This window comes from Panthera leo, chromosome C2 (assembly GCF_018350215.1).
Source record: "Panthera leo isolate Ple1 chromosome C2, P.leo_Ple1_pat1.1, whole genome shotgun sequence".
Lineage (NCBI taxonomy): Eukaryota > Metazoa > Chordata > Mammalia > Carnivora > Felidae > Panthera > Panthera leo.
The window spans coordinates 146,973,597-146,998,124 of record NC_056687.1 but is presented as its reverse complement, the minus strand read 5'-3'; the positions used below and the strand labels follow the sequence as shown (position 1 = coordinate 146,998,124).

At 36.7% G+C, this 24,528-nt stretch overlaps 1 protein-coding gene and 1 non-coding gene across 4 annotated transcripts in view; one reads left to right on the top strand and one right to left on the bottom strand.

Moving 5' to 3' along the window:
• Positions 1–10,437: 10,437 nt before the first annotated feature.
• STT3B (STT3 oligosaccharyltransferase complex catalytic subunit B) overlaps positions 10,438–24,528 on the bottom strand; it is a 106,118-nt gene continuing 92,027 nt past the window's right edge. For all 3 annotated transcript variants that reach the window (XM_042903425.1, XM_042903427.1, XM_042903426.1), the window contains exons 10-16: positions 22,175–22,386; positions 20,474–20,661; positions 19,885–20,056; positions 18,843–19,016; positions 16,844–16,957; positions 14,381–14,593; positions 10,438–12,065 (exon numbers count right to left, since the gene is read on the bottom strand). In XM_042903425.1, the coding sequence (XP_042759359.1) occupies positions 11,985–12,065; positions 14,381–14,593; positions 16,844–16,957; positions 18,843–19,016; positions 19,885–20,056; positions 20,474–20,661; positions 22,175–22,386 (1,154 nt within the window). In that variant the 3' untranslated portion in view covers positions 10,438–11,984. The remainder of the gene's footprint in view (positions 12,066–14,380; positions 14,594–16,843; positions 16,958–18,842; positions 19,017–19,884; positions 20,057–20,473; positions 20,662–22,174; positions 22,387–24,528) is intronic.
• On the top strand, positions 21,467–21,571 carry LOC122198984. Its single transcript, XR_006193269.1, has one exon. It is a non-coding gene; the product is annotated as a U6 spliceosomal RNA (small nuclear RNA).

Below are 24,528 nucleotides of genomic sequence, written 5' to 3'. Positions count from 1 at the left end.
ATCTTCTCAAAGAATCAATTTTTTCATTTTTCTGTTCTTATTTTTGCTCTAATCTTTTAATACTTCCTGCTAGTCGTGGATTTAGTAGTTTTATTATTTTGTTAGTTCCTTAAGTCTCAAAGTTGGATTGTTGGTATTTGATCTTTACAAATGTGTGTAGGGTTTATATATTTCCTTTTAGCACTGTTTTCACAGCATCCCATTTTGGTGTTTTTATTTCCATGTCTTGAGACATGAAATTTCTAATTTCTCTTGTGATTTCTTCTTTGACCCACTATTTAAGAGTTACCCAGTTTTCCTTCTGATTTCTAGTTTCATTGCATTGTGACTGGAAAAGATACTTTGTATGGCTCGTCTGAAAATTTATTGACTTGTTTTATGAGCTTGCACATGGTCTGTCTTGGAGAATGTTCCATGCACATTTGAGAAGAATGAATTTTCTGCTCTTATTGTGTAGAATGATCTGTATGCTAGGTCCAGTTGGCCTAACAGTGTTGCTCAAGACTTTATTTCTTTACTGATCTGGCATAGTTGTTTTATTATTAATAGTGGGGTACTGAAGTCTCTTATTGTAGGACTATTTCTACCTTCAACACTGTAAATGTTTGCTTCATATATTTTGGAACTCTCATATTTGGTGCTTGCATGTTTTGTAAGTTATATCTTATTAGCAAATTAACTTTATCAATTTTTGATATCCTTGTGTCTCGCAAATTTTTGACTTAGTTTGTCAGATATTATAGCCAATCCTGTTGTTTGCATGAACTGTTTTTCCCATCCTTTCACGCTGAATGCATATGTCCATAGATCTAAAGTGAGTCTCCTGCAGACAGCATATAGTTGGATCCTGTTTTAAAAATTCATTCTGCCAGCATTTGCCTTTGATTGGGAATGTCATCTATTTAAAGTAATCATAGATAAGGACTTACTTTGCCATTTTGTTATGTTTTCTGTATCTTAACATCTTCACTGTTTCTCATTTATCTTCCTTTGTATTTAATTTTTTGTACTGCTACATTTTTCTTCTCATTTTCTTTTATTTTTGTTCCCTAGTTTTCTTTGTTATAATTTTAAGATGTTCTCTGTAATCTCTCTGGTAACCACAATCTATTTTAAATTAGTACCAACTTAACTTCTGTCACATAAAAAATTCTATTTTACAGTTTTACCCTTCTGTTACTAATTTCACAAATTACATATTATATGTATATCCATTAACATGGATTTATAATTATTTTTATGCATTTTAAATCCTTTAGAAGAGAACCAAAATTGTAATACTGGTTTTCATATTGTGTTTACCTGTGTATTTTGGTATAGGTTTGAGTTATTAAAGCCTTCTGTCTCTACTTAAAAGACTTCATTTCTTGGAGGGCAAATGTAGTGGTAATGGAGTCCATCAGCTTTTGTTATGTGGAAATCTTGTAATTTCTTCATTTTTGAAGGACAGTGTTGACAATGTTTCTTGGTTTACTTTCATTCAGCACTACTGCTTCTGACCTCCTAAGCTTCTGCTAAAAATCCACTGTTAATCCAGTCGCTTTTATGTTACAAATCACTGTTCTCTTGCTACTTTCAAAATGCTCTTTTTGCTTTCAACAGTTTGATTATAATGTGTCTTTTGGTGTGGTCTGTGGGTTCCTTTGGGTTAACATACTTGGGAGTTCACTGAGCTGCTTGAATTTGTACCTTCATCTCTCTCCTCAAATTTGGGACGTTTTCTGCCACTATTTCTTAAATCTTGGTGCAGCTCTCTTTTGCTTCTGGCGTTCCCACGAGGGAAGCTTCATCCTTTTAATGGCGGCCCATACGCGCTTTTCAGATTTCCAAAATATTTTGTTCTCCTGAGACCAAATAACTTGAGTTGACTGGTTTTCCTGATTCTTCTCTTGAAGTATTGTTAAGCCCGAGGCAACTTTTCATTTTTCAGCCACAGAATTTGATTTTTTCTAAAAAGATAATTCCTTAGTTGATACTACTTTTGTTCATGTTTTCAGTTTAGTATTTTAGCATATTGATGACAGTTTGAAGTGTTTAATACGTCTAATGCCCGTTTGTTAAATAAAGGAGGTTTCTTGCCACGTTATTTTCTTCCTTTGAATAGGTAGGCCATGTTTTTCTGTTTCTTTATATGCTTTGTGATCTTTTTCTGAAAATGAGGCATCTGGAAAAATAACCATCTCTTCCAGCCTTTCCATGCTGGCCCTGTGCCAGGGAGACCTTCACTAACTTGCAGTGTCCGAGCTCTCAAGTCTTCTCTGGGCACGTCTCCCCCGCGGCTGTGACCTGTTTTTTATCCCCACTTCAGACGCGACTTTTATATGTCTTAGTTTTCTAGTTTTCTCCCTGCTTCTCAGGACCTTACATGTTCTCATTCCTGTATCCATAATTTCTTGCCCCATCATCATCGGGTCTGTGGCATCGCTGCGGCTTTTATGAGCAGTGCCTTCCTCTTTCTGCAGCTTTCCCCAGCCTTTGATCTACATTATACCACTTTTCCCTGAGCCAAGTTAGAAGAAAAGGAGACCGGTTCTTTAGGCAGCTGTAGACACATTGGAATGTTGCAAATAAGCTCTGCGCTGTTCCCTATTTGAGAGGGATCACTGGGAGCTGGAAGCTTTCTCCTCACCATGCCACACTGTGGAGGGGTTCGAGAAAGGGTGAATAAAAACATCAGGAAACTTTGCAAGTGACCTTGTCTTGACTGGGCATTTGTTCAGTTGCTGTACCAGTGCCTATTTTCTGGAAGCCCTATCAAGTTTTTTGTTGCCATGTAGGAATGAGGGCCTGGAGCTTCCTAGTCTGCAACCTTGTTCTCATTTTCTTTGTACATGGTATGTAACACAATCACCATGCAAAAATCAAATGTATGGTGTAATGAATTATTTTAAAGCAGTCGGGCTTAATCCAATGCAAGAAACAGAACATGATCATCACTCCAGAACCACTCTACTTACCCATCTGTAATCAAAGCACCCATATTGTCCCCCACCACTTCCACAAAGGTGACCATTCCAACTTTGTGGGTAATCACATCCTGCATTGCCTTTGAGCTTTAACACTATACGTTCCTAAATACTATGTATTAGTTTTAACTGTGTATAAATGAAATATTATGTAATCCTTTTAAAGAATAAAGTCTTCTGGGGTGCCTGGGTGGCTAAGTAGGTTGTATCTGACTTCAGCTAAGGTCATGATCTCACGGTTCACCCACATCGAGCTTTGCACTCACAGTGCAGAGTTGCTTCAGGTTCTTTGGTCTCTCAATCTCTGCCCCTCCCCTGCTCACATGCTCTCTTGAACATTAGAAAAATTTCAAGACTAAAGTCTTTTAAAATCATTGTTTTTAAGATACTATTCTTTATAAATGTAGTTCACTCTTTTCCGTTGTATACTATTCCATTACATGAACATACCACTATTGATTTAAACTGTTTTTGACAGAGTTAGGAGAATTACTGGGACTTGGGGAATGTGTATCTTCAGAGTGGTTTTTAACAGTTTGAAGCTCCTACCAGCACAGAGGACACTGTTTTTATACATCCTAACAGTGATTTTACACACTTTGGCTAACCTGATAGTACATTCCTTTTCATATATTGCCATTTGGATTTCTTCTAGTCTTGAGAATTAGTCAAATTCTTTTGTTACTTACATATTCTAGCTATGTCCACTGCAGGTTAGGTGATGAAACATAACTCATTTGCCCCAAATACCCAGTATGTTCTTGTGGTCCCAGGGTAAATAAATAAAGCCCACTGAAGTGTAGGACTCACATTACCTGATTTCAAGACTTACTGAAAAGTTACTCAAGACAGTGTGGTACTGCTGTGAGGCTAAACACAAATCAACAGGACAGAATAAAGAATTCAGAAGTAGACTGACACATTTTTGGTCAGTTTTCTACAAAAGTGCCAAATAACTGGGAGAAATAAGTCTTTTGTAAAACAAATGGTGTAGACTCAAGTGAATAAAAAAAAGAACTCCTACCTCAGGTCATATGCAAAATGTAACAGATGACAGACCTAAAAGTTAATTCTATCTAGCTGAAAGATAAGAAATGGAAGGTAGGCTTGCCTTCTACAATGTTTGCTAGTGTAGTTATTTTGTCAATAGGGCCATAAGAACATCTTAAAAATATGCATTTCCTTCTGTAGGATACAGACCTGAGCTCTGACCCATGCTAATCTAATTCTGTCAAAGAACAGATGATGTTTTATCTGTCCAGCTTGTTTGAATGATTAAGGTAGTGTGCTGAGGTTTTAAGAGAATGCACTGTTATCATAGTCACTCTGGTTCCAATTGATCTCCAGCTTTCACTGAAGCCAATTTCAAAGAAGCAGACACTTGATAGTCTAATCAACATTCCTCCAGGTTCTTCTTAAGATTTAAAAATAGTTTTCCAAGAAAATTCCCTAATTTTCTAAGTAAATAAAATATTTCTGCTTGTCACAGTGGTGGATTAGAAGTTTGAGCCAATTCCCTGGGTAAGGCCAAGTAGAAAAACTAGACAAGAAATAACACCTACTTTAAGACTTCATAGAACCAAGATGGTATCATCAGCTCTAGAAGATGGAAATCCTGAGCGAGAATCTTGGTATTTAGGGCATTTTCACCTGGAAATTTGGAGACCAAACAGCAATTTCAGTAAGTTTGTAGAACTAGGAGGATAAATGTGGATATTGAATCTGCATGGGTGGAATCCTTGAAGAGTTTCAGTCTAGGAATAATGAGCTGGCCCTACCCAGGGGTAGCAGGCTAGCTTTGTGTATCATCCCTTAAATTGGATCAAGGTGATCTGGCTTGCTAGTTTCCTAGGCAGCTAGAAGAAACAAAATCCTCTACAGAAAGGAAAAGTTCCTATGCCTGAACTTCCTCATACAATTTCTTACATATGTCTAGAACACATAACCCCTGCACATTAGGAAATTAAGATCACATGAACAACTGGCAGGGAAAAAATCCCATACACAAGAGAAACAAGACCCACAGAGCTCATAGACAGTGGATTTATTAGTGATAGCTGAAAAGAACTATGGCACTACAGGAGTTTGGAAATGTCAATGGGTCAGCTGTAAACCATAAAAAGAAATATAACAGATGGGATAAATTCTAGAATTGAAAAATTAAGTGAAATGAAATCAATGAACGAGTTTAGCATCAGATTATAGCCATAAGTGAGGAGAGAATGTAAGGAGAAAATACACAGAATGGAGAAGCAAGAGGAGAGTGTGAGCCACATAAAGAGGGTTTGAGTCTCAGAAGGTGAATAAAGAGAATGGAGGAGAAGCAATATTTAAAGAGGTGACTGAGAACTTAAAAAATATTTTTGTGAGAGAGAGACGGCACATAAGTGGGGGAAGGGCAGAGAGAGATGGAGACAGAATCTGAAGCAGGCCCCAGGCTCTGAGCTGCCAGAGGGGCTCGAACTCACAAGCTGTGAGCTCATGACCTGAGCTGAAGTCAGAGGCTCAACTGACTGGGCCAGTCAAGCACCCCCACAGAACTTTAAAAGTAGCTGCTGAAAACCAACAAGGTCAGCCAATCCAAACTAGGATACATTAGGATGAAAAAGACACATGATGCAAACATCTTAAGAAAGCTGATACAACACTATTATTAATCAGACAAAATAGGCTTTTAACAAGAAGTGTTACTGGAAATGTGATCTTTGCAAAAAACTGAAGGTTCAATATACCAGTAAAAGTTCCAGTTGTATTTAACATCTAGTAATATGGGTTCAAAACAAAAAATTGACAGTTCGATGACTATTAGGCAAATCTGTTAGTAGCCTACAATTTAAAAAAATGTTTTCACTTATTTAAGGGGGGGGGGGGCGGGGCAGAGAGAGAGGGAGACAGAATCCCAATCAGGATCTGCACTGTTGGGGCAGAGCTCAATGTGGGGCTTGAACCCATGGACTGTGAGATCATGACCTGAGCTGAAACCAAGGAGTCGGACGCTTAGCCAACTGAGCCACCCAGGCGCCCCAAAAGCCTACAATTTTAACACGTCATCCTCAGCAAATAAGTTTCAGATATATGTACACACACACACACACACACACACACACACACACACACACGTTGACCATATGTTGGACTACAGAGCAAATTTCAACCACTTTCAAAGGGTTAAAGTCAGAGTATCTGACTACAATGTAATTAAGGTAGAAACTGATAATAAAAGGATAATAGCAAATTACATCTGAACATCAAGAAATGTATATCTAACCCATTGTTCAAAGAAAGTGCAACGGAAATTATACATTAAACTGAATGACAGTTCAAATCAAAACTTGTGAGAATGGAACTTGAGCTATATTTGGAGTAAATGTATCCCTATATTAGGAATTAAATTTCTATATTAGGAAAAGAAATCAACACATTAAAAGAACACCTCCTGTCCAAGGAAAGAGAAAAAAAAAATGACACAAATTAATGAAATAAACATACTGTAGAAAATGTCAGCAAAGCCATAAATCAGTCTCTTTGAAAGGGGGAAAAAAAAAAGTTAACAAAATTGACTGAAAACTGCTGAAGAAAATGAGCAAGGTAATGAGGGAGAGAAGAGACAGACACCCATTAAGGATACAAGACAAAAAAAGAAAATCAATGTTAGGAACATTAAAAAAAAAGTGATATGAGCAACAGTTTTACATTAATCTATTTGAAAATTTAGATGAAATGGGCAAATTCCTTGTGAACCACAACTGGACAAAACGGACTTAAGGAAGTATAACACCAAATATTGCTAGGTCCGTAAAATAAATCCGTAATTAAAAACCTTTGCACAAAGCAAAGTCTAGGCCCAAATGGTTTTACCAGCAAATTCCATCAAACACTGTTCATTATTTCAAGCATGTAAATCTAGTTTAACACTGAGCAAAAAGTCTCTAATTCACTATATTAAAAGAATAAAGGAGAAAAATCAGAATCATCACAGTAAATGAAGAAAAAAAAATCCACTTGATAAAATTCATTCATGGTAAAAACTCAGCAAGCATGTGGAGAGGAGTATCAATAGCTTCCCATGTGAGACTGGGGGAAAGACACCAATGTTACCTTTTCTATGCAGTACTGTACTGGATATCCTAACCAGTGCAGAATAAGAAAATATGTAACCACCAGAAAGGGAGAGAGAAAACTGCCATTATTCCTCAACTATGACAGCACATTTATAATAAACAATACATTTAACAGGTTGTTGAGTATAGTTTCAACACAAAAAAACAAATTTTTTATATGCTGACAACTGAAAAAGTTTTCTGACATCAAAAATATACATTGTAATAAACTTACAAAATATACAAGGCCTTGTATTTAAAACTTATGTAAAACAGAAATTAAAGATGACCCAGACCTAAATAAATAGCCCATGTTCATAGAGCAATGCAGTATTTTAAAGGTGTCTATTTTCTCCAAATTATTCTACAGTTTCAATGCCCAATCAAAAGCCTGACAAGGTTTCTTTTTCTTTCCTTTCCTTCCTTCCTTCCCTTCCCCTCCCTCCCTCCCTTCCTTCATTTATTTTTTGTTTTTGGTGTTACTTAACAACCTGGTTCCAAAAATTTATATAAAAAAGCAAAAGGCCATGAACAGCTAAGAGAAGATTAAAGAACAAGGTTGAGAAGGGAGGGGGACTTGCTTTACTGTGTATCTTAATGATCTTAAGGCTACATTAAGACAACAAACAAAGAAAGGTTAAGAACTCTAATATAACGTAGAGTCCGGAAACAGACTCAAATGGACACCTGACTTACTGCACAGGAGTACTGCAGAGGTGTAGGAAAAGGATGTTTTCCCCCAATAAATGGTAGAAAACTAGGTGTACGTATGCAAAACAAAAAGCATCTCAAAACAGTCCACACTGTACGTGACAAATGAATTCCAGACAGACTACAAAGCTAAATATAAAACAAACTTTCTGGAAAAGAACACAAGAGACTATCTCAGAAGATTTTGTAAACAGGGCATAGAAAGCCACAGGCACCCAAAAGACTGAAAAATAAGACTACGTTAAAATAATGAATTCCTAGGTGGTCTGCAACACAAATGAAGGGTCTATATACAAGATATATAAAGAACTACTACTAATACTACATGAGAAGAAAAACCAAGAGAAAAATGGACTAGAACCAAAACGTACATAAAAAGATTTCCAAATGGCCAACCTCCTCCTACAAAGGCAAATTAAAATGAGAAACCGTTATTCATCCACCAGAAAGGGATAATTAAAAAGACTGACGGATTAGGATGTAAGAATTACAAGAATTTTCATATCCTCTTTAGCAATTCTACTTCATTAGGTAAATACTCACCAAATATGTATGTATGGAAGGTCTAAGAAAGATGTAAAAGGATATTCCTATAGCATTATTTGTAATCTCCTTAAATTGGCAACAACATAAATACCCACCAATAAGATGTGAGGTGGTGTGAAGGTAAAGGCACGGACACACACACAAGACTATTTTGTCAATGAAAGCAATGCAGTTGCATGCATGCAACATTCTGGATAAATTTCATACCAACTGAGGAAAAGACGAATATATTAAAAAAAAAATGATTCCATCTACATTGTTCAAACTGTAGGTGCAGTTTGAGAAATACTTAAGTATTAGAACCAGAAATCAGTAATTACCGTGAAAGCTAGGAGAGTGTTTACCTTTTGGAGGCTAAGTGGGACAGGCCAGTGTCTGGCTAAGGGCATGAGGAAACTTCTGCTCTGGAGTTCTGGCATCGTTCTGTTCTCTTGACCTGGGTTGTAGTTACAGAGTTGCTTGTTCTGTGGTAATTCACTAAAGGATACAGTTTCGTGTTCTTCTCTGTTACATTTCACCATTACAAAAAAATTTACTTTACAAGAAACTTTGACGATTTCTTTAGGGACGCTCTGTCTCCGTTTCCTACCATGTCAATTGCAGGCTACTGTTGAGCTCTCCATTTATCCACTACTCCACCTACCTTAATTGAGGATTACACGCCGCAAGGTGGATGTCTGACAAAACCCACATCAAGAAGCAGCAGTTCCAGCAAGATGAAGACAATTCTGGAGAGTGGTTGCACAACAATGTACTCAAAGTACTGAACTGTACATTTAAAAATGTACAGATGTAAGATGGTAAATTTAGTTAAGTTTTTTTTTGCCACAAATAAACAAAAAAAGGCATCTTTCATCTTATGGTCCTGTAAGATGAGAAAGCACTAATGCTCTGGAAGATGCTTTTATACTCTCTGGTCCTCTGGCCTCTGGCTCATGGCTTAGGGACTCAAATGAAGTAAAACTACAAATGCACACTTGGGTAGGTAATAATGTTATGTCTGAAAACTGAATTTTTATCTTTGGATTTGCTGCCCCACTGCCTTATTTATAACCAAAAGCACTCAGCTTTGTTCGATTCTAAAATGTGGAACAAACACTGTTTTATGGCCTAAAACTTCAAGGCTATGATCTTTAATACCTCCCTCTGTGATATCTGGTGTTAGTGATCACACATGAATTCAGAGATCTAAAGACTGTTTTGAGCCAATTATCGAATATTCCAATGTATTTAAACTACTATAATTTCACTTAGTGCTGTAATAAAACCACAAATGGGGTTACAATATGGTGTTTTACTGAACCACTGAGCCAAAATGGTGTTCCCTAAAAGTGAGACGGGTAGAAGATCATCATTCTTGCTCTTACTGAGAAAATTCTACAACGAAGACTGTGTAAGTAAGATCTAGACTCCTTTAAATGGAGATGAAGTTCCTACTTGGCTAGGTATGTTCCCCCCTTCACTCGTAAAAAGTCAAAATCTGATTTGAATTCTGAAGCAGAAAGAAGGAAAAATAAAATAGTAGGTCTAGACCCAACTAATCTAGGACTTTTTTTCTACAACGCCCTCCCCCCGCCATCTGTGGGGGAATACGTTCCAAGACCCCCCAGTGGATGCCTAACCATGCGGACAGTACCCGACCCTCTAGAATTGTTTTCTCCTACACATACATACCTATAATGAAGTTTAGTTTACAAATTAGGCACAGCGACTATCAATAAAATTATAAATTACGTAATAAAAATTTATGTGAATGTGGTCTCTCTCTCTCTCTCCCCCTCTCAAAACGTCTTATTGTACCGTACTCACCCTTCTTGTGCTGATGTGAGAGAATAAAATACCTACGTGAGATGAAGTGAGGTGAATGACGCAGGTATTGTGAGGCATGTTAGGCTACTAGTGACCTTCTGAAGACGCATCATAAGGAGGATCATCTGCTTCTGGATCACAGTTGGCTCGGGACACAAACTGAGGAAAGCAAAACCACAAACAAGGAGGGAGGACTACTGTACGCATATTCTCTGAAACCTTTGTAAAAGTTGAACAAGGAAGGAATTATATGTTCGGAACTCTGTAACTCCTTTCAAAAAGAAAATTTTTGTAAAAGACAACACTTAACACAAAATTTGAATTAACTTTATTTCCCCTACAGTCAACAACTTCTCTGCATTGAATTTTAAAGCAACAAAGTAAAATAAAATCCCCCAAATGACAAGGTATCAGAAATCCAGATTTAGTTACACTTTGTGAAAATGTTCAGCCATTTTATTGGTCTGTAAAAGAACCATCATCTGGGTCAAAAATGAATTCTATAAATCAAAGTATATTCTACACTTTGGAAAAGAAAATCAGCAGTAACATTCTCACTGAATATTGTAAATTACACTTTTCTTCATAAAAGGTACATACTATTCTGCACTTTTCCACCAAAAGCAGTGGTAAGTTATGCTTGTTTATATAAAAAAAAGTTATATCCTGTGGCAGGAAAAACCCTTTCTCTTTCACTTTTACTAAACAACTGGAGAAAATTTTCAAGTCTATATAAAGTTGCCTATAAGCTGGAAAATGAACATATTCAATCTCCATTTATACTTTAGTGCATTTTTTGACAATTGTCACATTTTTAATAAAAGTAAGAAAATGCATATAGCATTAAAGAGTGTTTCATCAAATGCTTCAGGAATTAAAAAAAAAAAAAACATGGAGAAGATAAAATCATTGTGAAAGGTGAAACTATTAGAAAATAAGAGAAATACAGGCAAAGTTTACAAATCCTTTGTCATTTTGAAGAGTCACAGAAAAGGAACTCTGGATACCTGTCCACTTTAAGGGTTTTTTTCCCCCTTAATCTTTTGCATGTAAACATAGTGCTCATCTCAGTGATACCAAACCCGATCCAGGTAGGAAACCTCCTGTGCGGTTGCCATGCCTTCCGAAGGATATAAATCTAGCCCTTGAATGAACAATGCATGAGATCTGCTCTGTAAGTACCTGGTGAAAACAACTGCTAACAGCAGCAATAATGTGTCAACATAAAAAACTATTTGCATCAATTAGTTACTCAGAGGTCCATCTTTGAAACAGCAGCTTCTTAGAGCAAATAGTAAGCAACAGAAAATGTACATTTGATGAAACATTCTTTGCACTGGAGAAACATGAAAATAAATATAGCTCAAGGAAGTATAATTACTTTTCTAATACCTCTTTCTCAGACCTGTACTAGTTTACTGGTTCAAGAGAATCACATCACATTTTGTCATTTGTATTTTACATATTGCTATTTGGGTAATTCAGAGAAAATGTAGGTCTCGTAAAAAATAAAAACATTGACAAGTATGCATGTGCCAGGGACCAAATTAGAGGGTTCTTTGGTGCAATTAGTCCAAATTCTCAGATTTGAAGGATAATATGTACCAATAAAAAAAACCTGCTGTTAGACATTTACAGCAGTGCTCTGTCTTGCTTCACATTACAAATAGAAAATAGCTGTTCTCAATAAGCCAATTTTAGTTTTTAAATCAGGCATCGCCAGAAAATTTTGTACATTAATCTGGACCAGTGATGGTTCTGTACCCTCTGTTGTGAAACATGACATGAGCTAAAGGCAAAGACCGGTTCTCACAAGGACAACTGCTTCAAGTTAGGAACCCGAACAGTGCATTTAAACAGTCTTCTTAGATAGTTTCTTGCCTTTCTTAAAAACTAGTTTATTTTTAATGTAGCCACGCTTCCTTTTCGTAGTCTAAAAAAGAAAAGAGAACATGTGGTATTAGTGCAGGTTTCTCCCAGAATAATATATACACACATGGTTGACAGCACTGTGACAAAGACTGTCTTAATAAGCCCTTAAGAGTTCTTCTCTTGGCTGCCTCCTTGAACAATCGATGAACACTAGTAACAGTTCTATGCTAAGGATGCAGAGAGATCCAAGAGAAGTTGGACTAGGTTCCTAGCTTTCAGATGAAAGCACCACCCAGAACATTCCTCAAATGCACAGCATACATTCCTCACCACCAGGTAAATGAGCCCCTCCCTCTCCTCTCAACACACCAAATGCCTAGCTGTAAGAATTACTCACATTTCCAGGCATGACAGAATATAACACTAGACTAAGGCATCAGGAAATGTTAATGCTACTCCTGGTGTAGCCTCCAAGAATTAGCTGTGTGTCAGAAATCAAATTAACTTAGTTTTGGTATGTGTAAAATGAGAGTGATTGTACCCATCTACAAAGATGAAAGAGAAATAGAATTACTTGGCACATCCTCCCAATTCAGGCGGAAAAATAATTTAAAAAGTGAAAACCAAACACCAAGGGGAAAAAAAAGCTCTAACACTCCTTGAGTTTCACAGATCTTTAAAAAATAACGTTTTTCTAAACACCTCAGGATCCCACTAAAATACTTTCAGCAGATGTTTTCTGGTGTAAGAAACAAATCGTTACACAAATGTGGTGGTAGAACTTATTGCAAAAAATTTAGAAGATAAATCATGAAGACACATGGGTCTCCACTCTGACATATCCACTGATACTGAAAAAAAGTGCTAATTTTTTCAAGCAGGTAATTTAAAGCACTGGGTTAGAAGAGGCTGGAGACTTAAGAGAGGAAAGCAAATATTCCTCTAGCGCAGTATAAAACAGAACATAAAGCCATGGCAACCCAAAATTCAAAATCCATGTTGTTGGCTACTAGAATATATGTTTTGGGCACACAAGGCAGACAATTTTTATTGATCCATTCATTTGCTGATTTGGGGGAAATGATGGGAAGAGAAGGAAGGTCAGATTCAGAAAACCCACTATCATCAGCTACACAGCAATTTCAGTGGCCTTGTTTCTCAGAAAGGGTAGGCCTTCACTGGGCTTAGAGGTCTCGGGAGTAACTGCCTTGAGACGAGCACCATTTGCTTTGACTTCTGCACTGATGTGACTCACCAGTTTCTCCTGCCACATGACTATAAAAAACCAGATCACTTGTCATGTGATGTACAAAAAGACTGTTGAGTGAATGTGGTATGACTAACACATTGCATGTCAGCTCCACATTTAAATATATCAGTCTAGATATAGTTACCTATATCTGACAGAAAGTACTAATTTAAAAAGCTCTTATTTATATACCATACAGCTAATATTCAGCACTTTCATAGCACACACTGAAATAATCGACTCTGAATACATTTTAAGTAATGCAAAGGGAAAGACAACTGTTTTAATGATTTAAAAAAAAATTCTGAACAATGTAAACTGAACCTAAGCATCTTTCAAGACTTACGACTGAAATGGGTCCAATAATTACTATTATAAGCGTAGTCCCTTAAAATGCAACCTTAATATTTTACTTGACCGGTTCATTATTTCCCATCTCCCATAGAGAGCAACCTATGTAAATAGTCATTTTTAGTGCCTTTTAGAGCTAAGATTAGATCTATTTGGCTTAAGTGAGCAATAATGACCTTCAATAAAATACTTCATATCTTACTAAATATTGCTTACAAAGGGACTATAATAGTCTCATCATCGTAATTCCGGTCTACAATTTTGTCATGATCATTACATTTAAAAATAATTGTCTTAAGAGAAATGATTTTTTCAAAAATTCAGCACTTGACCAATTCAAACTTAGTTTTTAGTCAATGAACAACAACGTATGAAGAATGGAACATGAAAATGCAATATAAATTAGCTTTGACCAAAAGATAAACCAATTGCAACTGTACTTGGGTATTTGGCATTTTTACTTTCATAAAAGCTTAGAAAGTGATGGCCACAGACCTATCTTACTTTCAAATAAGTCTTACTAACTGGAATCACCCAAACTAAAAGCCAGAATGCCTCTGGAAAACCTCACCTCAGTTTACTAATAACCACTATGCTATCCAAAAGAGGCTGCTGCTTGAGATATCTCAAGTGCTCAGTTTGAAAGGAACGGCCTTAGGAGGCTAGCTTGATACTTACTTTGTAGATAAGCCATAGTCTACAGAGATCTAGCAAATTAAACTTTACCAGGAATTTTTAGTAATTGTTTTTCAGTAATGACTTCCCTCGGCACCCACCTTCTTTGACAAATACTTCTGTTTTGGGAAAATGTTGGTGACTCGAGGTTTGTGGTCTAGTGTCTCCCTGTTATCAGGTGCTTTCACTTTATATATCCTCACAAGCCAGTGTTCTGATGTAAAGGCTTCCTCCAAATGTTTGAATTTAATGTCCTTGTTTCCAATCTCAGCATTACGTGTTCGATCAAAACCTGGGGGTGTACGAAAATCCAGCTGCAAAAGTGACATTAGTATGGGATGTTAACCATATTAGAAAACATTCAGATGTAAATGTTCTAATGAGTGAAACTCTCTCCCTTTAAACTAGGAAACCAGAATCAGAGTAGTATCTTGTAACATTTCTCATATGTTGCTAACTAGATAGGAAGAACTCAGGAAGAGAGAAATTAAATACAGCAGAATTAGAATTGCACTGCACCCTTAGAGTAGATGAGCAGCCTGCGGGCATTAAAAAACCCAAAACAGCCAAATGAGATCCATCAAAGCCCTTTTTATAGGTTTACAGAGAAACACACAGAAGGGACTTCTTTTGTTTCAGGGCCTTGCACGAGTCGATTCTCTCAGCCTGCAAGTTCTTCATTCAGCTCTTCCGCTAGGCTGATTCCTTTCTATCATTTGGTCTCAGCCCAACACCATCTATTCAGGGAAATATTTTCTTGAAATTGGTGGTTGAGAAGTCTCCTCCATTATTTCCTTATCTTTTACTCTACTAGCATTCACTGCTAAAATGTTTGATTTATTTTTAAAGTTACCTGTGTCCTCCACCAGGATGTAAGCTGCATGATGACTTTATCTTATTCAGAGGGTGGCTTTATCTCCCCAGTGTTATTTGTTAAATAAATGCACAAGTAAGCAGCGATACTACATCCAGAAAGTGGGAACTATAAAGGAAGTTAGAAAAGCCAAACCACGGGAGGATTTATGAGGAATGAAAAGAGGAAAAAATGGGGGGAGGGGAGAAGATTTTAAGAAATTCTCAGACTAAGTTTATGTTCACACAGAGCATGCGCAAATTCAACTTTAAAACAAAACAAACTCTAATAAGGGAATAACTTGTTCTTGCAGATCTACACGATAGAAAAGTTATCCTCCTATCTTAAGCGCTTACTCTTCTTGACTATGGAACGCATCAGAACGAGCACATGGTAGAAACATGGCTTAAAACTGCTAATAATTTAAAGGATAGCCCCCAAAAACGAAAGAAAAGTCCTTTAGTGCTATCCTTAATGACCAGAGAAACTAATCTTTGACCCATTTTCTAAAGGAGCCAGTTATCATGACTTAAGTGGTTCGTTCTTATGTGAGTGTAGAGACCAAGCAGTTGCCTTCAATAAAAAAAAATCAAAACATAAACAAAGCCCTAAATCCAGTAGTAAAACTGTCTATTTTCTCAAAGCCACCTACAGAATATACAGAATATCCTCACTGGTGCTGTGTAATAGCCCTGTATGCAGACGGCAGCTACACTGGTGGGTGTAACAACTAAACTTGTGGAATCACTACGTTGTACCCCTGAAACGAACGTTAACACTGTGTTGCCAACTGTACTTCAAAAACAAAAAAACAACCAGGAGAATGGAAAAACAAAAGCCACCTATAGAATAATTCTAATAATTCTAATAATTATCTTGACTCCTGGTATTTGGATAAAGTTCGACAAGCAATTTTTCCTCTGCCTTCTAGCATCAGCTTATCAGAAAGCAATATGAAATTGGGCAGTATTCACTGAAATCTCAGTATGAAGATGTAACTTGGCATTGCAGTCATGCAATCTAAGAGCTAGAAAAGACCTCAGAAATCAAGTCATCAGTCCAACTCCCATTATACAGACGAGGAAAAAAATGAGTCCAGGGAATGTGACTTGTCCAGCCAGAGCGGAATCTGAAACTGAGGTACTATGGCAGGAGGTCCAGTGTTTTCTTTTTGCCACCATGTTTCTTTGCACATTCACTCATTTTATGGACCCTTAAGCTTTTGTACCCACATCATTCTAATATCCTAGGAAACTCTCACCCAGATAGTCCCAACTAGCTATGATAACAGAACAGGGATAGAACTAGTATCTGAAGTGACTATGTAACTAAACTCTTTAATTTCAGGCTATTCCCCACCCAGCAGCAAAGTAACCTACTCAAGATCACACTGTTTCCTACCTAGAAGACTTCTCTGTAGAACAACGTCTTCCAAAGGCACGAGGTCAAAAGGTGAGATGGCAAGCAAAGGTGGGATCTGAGCCTAGTGTTAATATGTTGGAAAGAAATCTTTGTTCTAAAAAATTCTCTCCCTAACTTTTCATAGTTTCAGAAATCTAAATTTAAGGGGTGGGGAGACGGAATCTATAGATAAGCACATTTTTCTTCACAGCACAATTGTAACATTCATTATCCTGTTTTCTAGAGACAAACAAGACTACTTTAAAACTATTCCTTTGAAGAAGATTATGTAAGAACTGATATAACCAACCTGCATTTCTCCAAATCTGTAGTACGACATTTTATACATAAGACAATTCAACAACGTGGGGGATCCTGCTTTGTCTACACGGAATTCTCCTTGTGGGGTAAAATAGTCACTTTCCTAGAAGAAAGAAATTAAATTTCTGTCAGTTCAGTATAACAGATTCAAAGCTACCAGTTTCCCCCTTTATTTCCCCTTATAGAGGCAGCTTTTGAAATATCTTCAAAAAGCTGTATTTAGTTACATCTGAAAAAAACATGGTATTAGAAGATTAATTTATAAATTTAACATAACCTGGAAAAAACCTAAATGTCCACCAGTAGGGAAAAGGTTAAAGGAATCATGGTGCGCACACACAACAAAGCACACTGTGCAAATATGCAATAAAGGAATGGAGAAGGCTCTCCATATTCTAATATGGGAAGATCTCCAAGATACACTACGAAGTGAAAAAAGCAAAAACAAGATATGTATTTTGGTACTGCTTACCTGCTTGAATAAGAATCACAAGAAAATAATAAGTGATTACCATGGACTTTTGCTTTTCTTGGAGGAGGGGTTAAGTTTTTACTGTGTATCTCTTTATATTTTATTTTTTGAACAATGTGAATGTATTAACTATTCTCAAATTTCAAAAACACTAAATTTAAAAAGCATGGAAACTGGAGCTATCATATGTCACAATTTTAACACTGTTAAAAAGCAAATCCACATATGAAAATCATGTACCGGGAAAATTAAGATTAATACAATGAAGTAATGTTTTAAAATCATATTGAAGGGAAAACATCATAGCATTTACATTTGAACAGAAAATCGAACACTTTACTTTGTCCCTGTCATTTGACACACATACATACATTTTCCCGAAAGGTTCTTTTATTCTGGGTCACTGGTGAATCTTACTCTCATCTTTTGTCCCTTCATCATGTAAACCACAATGATGGGTGCCAATCCTCTATGAGCTCACAACTGAGAGGGAGATACAGCTTAAATCTACTAAAAGAACAGGCTGCATGTGATTTGATGATGAATAAATACCCAGATGCACCAGAGAAGGGCTTCTGGAAAGTGGACACAAATGTGGTGGGGAAAGTATTCAAGAAAGAGTATATAAGTACAGGTATAACATAAGTCAAAGAAAGAAACCACAAGGCAAATTTCATGGGCTAGAGTAGATTGAGAGATGGAAAAAAGTCGGCAGAGGGATAAGAGGCCAGCACAGGAAACTGAAGTATTAAGGGGTTTACATTCCCAGCTAAGGAGTTTGGATCTTATACCACTGCTTCATTACAGAGATTATTTCATACCAACCACTAGGCTGAGCTTCATCCACGTTACCACAAAATTTTCTTAAGGGCACCACAAATTAACTATTCCCGGTCTCCCCATCAGTGATAATCTTAGGCTACCTTAATCAGCATTATAACACCAGAACCGAGAATGAGACCTAGCGCTTCAAGCATGTAATGCTGACTGGCCAAAAATAAGCTGTCTATAGCACCAAGCTGACAGTGTAGGGTTTTCGTTGCAACTCATGTCTCTCTGATTTCAAGGCCCTTAATCTACTGAAGGCTTTTAAGCTGGAAAGTGACATGATCAATGTCATGTTAGATAGGGAGACAAAGCAAGATTAAGGCAAAGACAGCAATTTCAAGGTTACCATCCTATTTCAGGTTTACAATCATAAGGGTTAGTATCAGAGTGGAAGCAATGGAAGTGGAAAAAAGGGGCAGAAGTGAGAGGCTGTGACAGAGTAAAAAGCAAGAGTTTTAAGAAAGGACTGTTTTGTAGGGGAGAATAGAAGTACCAGGGGTGAATTTCAAAAGTTTTAAACCTGGAAAAATGCTCATAGTACATTTTTAATAAATAGTAAAGTAAGAGTGAGGGACGAATTTGGGGCATAAGATGACAAAAACAAATATTATACAATTAGCATGATAAGAAAATTACTTGGGACACTGGAAGCTGTCTTTCACACATATGCAATGATCTAGTTTCTTACCCGAATGTCTTTTGGATGTTCCCCTTCAGCTATCCTAACCATCCAGAGAAACTTGTTGATGTCATCACCAGAATAGCCAATAACTCCTCCAAAAATAACCAAAACATAATCTACATCCAGACTCCTCATGATTTTGTAGGCTGCTGTTTCGTTTGAAGACATAGCTTTTCCTACCTATAGAATAAAAAATGAGAATGTATATATTTAGTCCCACAATACACTTAAAAATAAAAATGTACATTGGATGGAATGTACATTGATTTACATGGAATTCTTTTTAAAGAAATGATCTGCTATGAATTCAACAAATTTACCAAGATTTATAAGCAACTCACTTAACCAATTACAGCAGGAATGTCAAAATCTGAATACATGTTCTAATAGTTAAGTTTCATGAAATTAATATTTTAATATAAAAGCAGGCAAGCTTAATAGAAATACAGTGTCTCAGAAGTGCGAGGCCAGGGAGGACCAGAGATCTAGCTGGTACAAATATATCCTTCTCAGTCTACGGGATGTCCACTGATTAGCTACAATGCTAATACAAATAGAACTCATTTGGTTAACATCCATTATCTATTTAAAATCTTTAGAGAACCGAGAGGGGATTACCTTAATTTATGCAAATTACCTATTTGAATGGACATAACTTACATGCCCATAAAATGCAGTACCTTTGGCTTTACATCCTTGCAAATAATTCAGCCTACAATTCTGAATGAAACTTAGATAAATACCATTTCGTTTTCATTTTTTAAAAAATTTTTAAGTAGGCTCCATGCCCAGCGTGGGGCTTGACCTCATGACCCTGAGATCAAGAGTCGCTTGCTCTATAGACTGAGGCAGCCAGGCACCCCAAGTAAATACCATTCTTAAAAACAAAATATATAAGCATACCTGGAATTCGCTTTGTTCAATAAATGTGTGAAGAGTTATTTTGAGAATTCAGGAAAGAATACTTTTACCCACATTCTCTACTTAATCACAAGTGAAGCCTGACTGCTAAGGATTTGGAATTTTTGATCTTTTATCAAATTCTTACCAGTGCTATGTGGCTGTTATTCCAGGTGTTGTTATCCACCAAAGTAGTTCTATTAGCCATTCCAGCTATCTGATAGCCATAATCCCACCAAGACATCACTCGGGCATGTTCATCTGTATTTTGCCTTAGCCAAAAATAAGCTTCTCTAAAATCATCTAAGATATTCCTCGTGCTGAAAAGAATCACAATATTCTTGTAAATAAGATCTTAAATGCGAAGAGGGTAATCTAAAATCTTGAGGCGCTGAACCATTAAACAATCTCATATTTTAAAAGCCTCAACAAGAGGACGGGAAATGGCCATGAAGAGCTAGATATGCACACAAATCACCTGGCTATCTTAAAAAAAAAGAGCAGATTCTGGTTTAGTAGGGGCCTGGTACTCTGCAAGTCTAAGTACCCAAGTGAAGCAGAAGCTGGAGTGGAAGGGTGTACGGGGCTGCAGGGGGGGTGGGGGTGGGGTTTGAAAGAAAAACGTGGTAGATTCAAATGCAGAGCCTCACAAACATCATTCTATCTTTTGAGACAGAAAAAAGAAAAAAAAAAAAGAGTAGGTGTAAAATCCTTTTGTAGCCAAGTTACTTTCTTACCCATCATGATTATAAGAGGCAAGGACCACACTGGGACTGGAGTAGGCATTGCTTGTGACCCAAGTACAGTGGACTGCAAACATCATCAATAGCATCAGCATCAACATGGTGACAATGCTTTTTATATTAGGACCTAATCCCTCTTCAGTTTTTTCTTGTTCAGTTACATGTTTCCTCACTTTACCTGCCTGAAGATAGAAAATACTGGTTAGATTAGTTCATCATTTGCCTTGCTTCATTAAAACACTCAGGGAAAATGTTGGGAGAATGTTAAACCAATTTAATTCTTTGAGAACGAAAATGTACAATCCTCAGGTATTCTTGTGTGGGTGATGCAAGGTTTTCTAAAAATTATCAAGGTAAATTCTAAAGTTAAATGTGAATGAGAAGGCTACCCATTCCTGGAGCTGATTACAGGGCAAAATATCTCCAGTAAGAAGCTTTCAAATCCAGGTGCCCTTCTGTTTTACTTAAATACAAATGAAACGAAACGGAACGAAACGAAACGAAACGAAACGAAACAAAACAAAACAAAACAAAACAAAAGAGATAACCAAAAGGCCTCATTCTGGCAACCTTTTCTTAGAAAATGTGAATTTCTTGCCCTGAAAATGACAATGTCCACTTACAATTCAGATCTACAGGACTTCAGTATAAGACAAGCCTGCATTATCAGAATCCATCTTCTAATTACCAAAACCCCAAAATAACAGACTTATGAAGATTACATTTTTGAAAACAACCAAAAAATCCCACCCAAAACTGAAAGAACAGACTCATACGTTCTCAATTGCAAGGCTAGTTAAGAAAACACAAAACCACCACCACAAAAGAATGTGCTTTATTAACACAAATCTGTATGAGTTATAATTGGACTTATAATAATGAAAAGAAGACTTTTAAAGTTAATATTTACACGAGGAAGTTTCACTGGTTATTGGTATTTAAAAACCTAGTTAATATTCAAACAGTCAAGTTTAATATGTCATCCAAGTGCTTGCTTCGGCAGCACATGTACTAAAACTGGAACAACACGGAGAAGATTAGTATAACTCCTGTGCGAATGACACGCATATTCCTGAAGCATTCCGTATTTTTTCATGAAAGGTTCTTTCCCTCCACCCTCGTGAAAATAAGTAACAACTTGGGATAAAAAACAAAAAAACAAAAAAAACCCAAAAACAGTCATCCAAAGCAAGTGCTCTAATTCTTACAAGTCTTTTCTATTCCTGAATCAAATATACTCCTGCTGTTATGTGAGAGGTTAAAAGTGAATTACATCGTATTGGCCAACCGCTTGTTGCTAACAAACTAGAGGCTTTCTTCCCTTTATTTTACTTTTCAATCAACCAAATATTTATAAGTTTACACTGAATAAGGATCTGAAGGAGAAGCACTTGTGCACATAGTTTCAGAAATGCAAAATTTTATGTAACTAAATAGAGCACAAGGTTTTTCCTCTTAAAAGTGGAGGAGTTTTAGAGAAAACCTGACAATAAGAAATGAGAATTCCTTCTGTGATTGCATCATATATTCTTCAAGCTAAAAGACCAAACAGGATTCAAATTCTGAGGCAAACAGTCAAGACCAACTAGAAATGTCACAGGCCGTCTAAATCCTTTTTCTTAATATGTATAGTTTTTACCATGGTAGAAAATATAAAATACTTAAAAATTTTAAAGGCCTTACTTAGATTCCCACCTTATCATACAAATTTCCTGGGTTTCTTTTATCATCCTCATCACTGCTGTCTTCCACAGGTGGGTTTTCCCTTTTCATGTCATCCCCCAAATAGTGCTCAAAAACATTTGAGAAGGCAATTGCAGATAGCATACAGACGACCGGAGTCAAAGTCAACATCAGCCGCACCATCACTCCAGCAAAATAGACAGCACTGATTGCATACAGAGCAACTGCAAAGACAAGTTCTCTTATGACACTTCAGAAGATGCTCACAGGAACCTCAACTCAATATTTAATGCTACCAAAGCTAAAAATAAGCCAAAGTTAAAAAGAGACAAACATCTCATAAAAGAGCTAATTGTTTTTAAACTGATTAATACTGACTGTTTCAATAGTCATATTTAGAAATTGTAAATCAAATGGACTAAACATTACATATCAACAGTTTTAGGCAAATGTATCATGATTTAAATTTAATTATGGGAAAGAAGACAATTCATTATTCGTCAATAGCATCACATATTAGGAAATCCACAGCTGACAGATGAAAACATATTGGGTGAATTATATTATTAGGCTCAATAAGTTTACAGAAGCAAATAGTCAATGAAAAGCCAGTACAAGTATCTGGTATACAGCCTGCTTTAAAGTAAGAATAGGATGAGGGACCTGGGTGGCTCAGTTGGTTAAGCATCTGACTTCAGCCCAGGTCATGATCCTGTTGTGATCTCAAGCCCTGCTTCAGGTGAGCTCTGCTTCTCTCTCTTTCTCTCTCTCTCTCCCCCTCATGGGATCTCTTTGCCCCTCTCATTTTTGGCCTCTCTCTCACACACACACACACACACACACACACACACACACACACACAAAAAAAAAAGAATGGGATGAGAATATAACTTATTAACCAAAGGAGGAACTTGTAAAGTTACTGTCAAGAGATTTAAGAACTCGTATCTCATTTGAAACTAATTTTTTGACTAAAAAATAGATTCATTATACCATATCCTTAAATGTATAGCTCAATGAATTTTTACATACCCACACATCTATGTAATTACCACCAATACCAAAATATAGGACTCCTGTATATATCTCCCTCAGAAGGAACCCTCATGCCTCTTCCCACTTCATAGCTGCTATCGCACCTCCCCCCCACCCCAAAAAGGGTAATCACTATTTGGATTTGGACTTCTAAAACATCAATTCAGATTTTATTCTTAAAAACTTCTTAAAAATGAAATTATATAAAAAAAGTTCTCTTCTGTATTGTTTATTTACCCACGCTATTCTTTTGTTTTTGTTTTGAGAGAAAGAGAGTGCGCACGAAGGTGGGGGGATGGAAGGGGGGAGAGGGAGAGAAAGAGAGGAAAAGAGAGAGAGAGAGAATGAACTGAATGAATCTTAAGCAGGCTCTACGCCCAGCGCAAAGCCCAATGGGGGACTGGATCCCATGACCTTGGGATCATGACCTGAGCCGAAATCAAGAGTTGGTTGTTCAACTGATTGAACTGCCCATCAGGTGTCTCTACCCATGCTATTCTTTGATTAATTGCGTGTTATACTACATTGTACAAACAAGTAAGAATTTATTAATCTATTCTACTGCTGATAATCTTTGGAATGTTTCTAATTAGGGGCTACTATGGATAAAGTTGCTATGTACATTCTTAAACATGTCCTTTGTTGGCCATAGCACTCACTCCTCTTGGGTATGTATATACCTGGGATTGGGACTGCTGAGTAATGAGGTGGGCAAATGTTTAAGCTAAATCCTTCTTAATGACGGGATATTAATACGGCCTTATCCAGAGTCCACTGATCTATATAAACAGGGCAAGAAGGAATACCATCCTTCGTTATATAACTTGCACAAGTGCTATTTTTCTCTCCTGACTTTACTCTGGAAGAGTAACTTGAGTGTCACTCATGGTTCATGTATCATACTTGTACAGGTTCAAGTCCTGGTACTACAAATTATTTGCTTGTGTGACCCTGTGCATGTTAAAAACCTTTTTAAAGTTTCACGTTTTAACATGTGCAAAACAGCCACAATATACTTCTTGCGATGACTGAATCCTGTAAAGGTCTCTGGTATCTACTTATTTTCCCTACTTATATTTCAAATGTCATTAAAATAGTTTGTATTACTGTCTTTTTTAGTTGGAAATATATACAAATCTATCAGTGAAGAGGCTGTTTACTTAAAGATGAAATTTTACATCTTTTTACACTGAAATTCGAGCAATGGATGCCCCTGCAAACTTCTTCCTATGTAATCAGATCTAATATAGAAAATAAAGACTATATTGTCAACAAAGTTATAATTTCCAATTTTCAGCCATGGTCTATAAATAACATTACTCTCTCAGAAA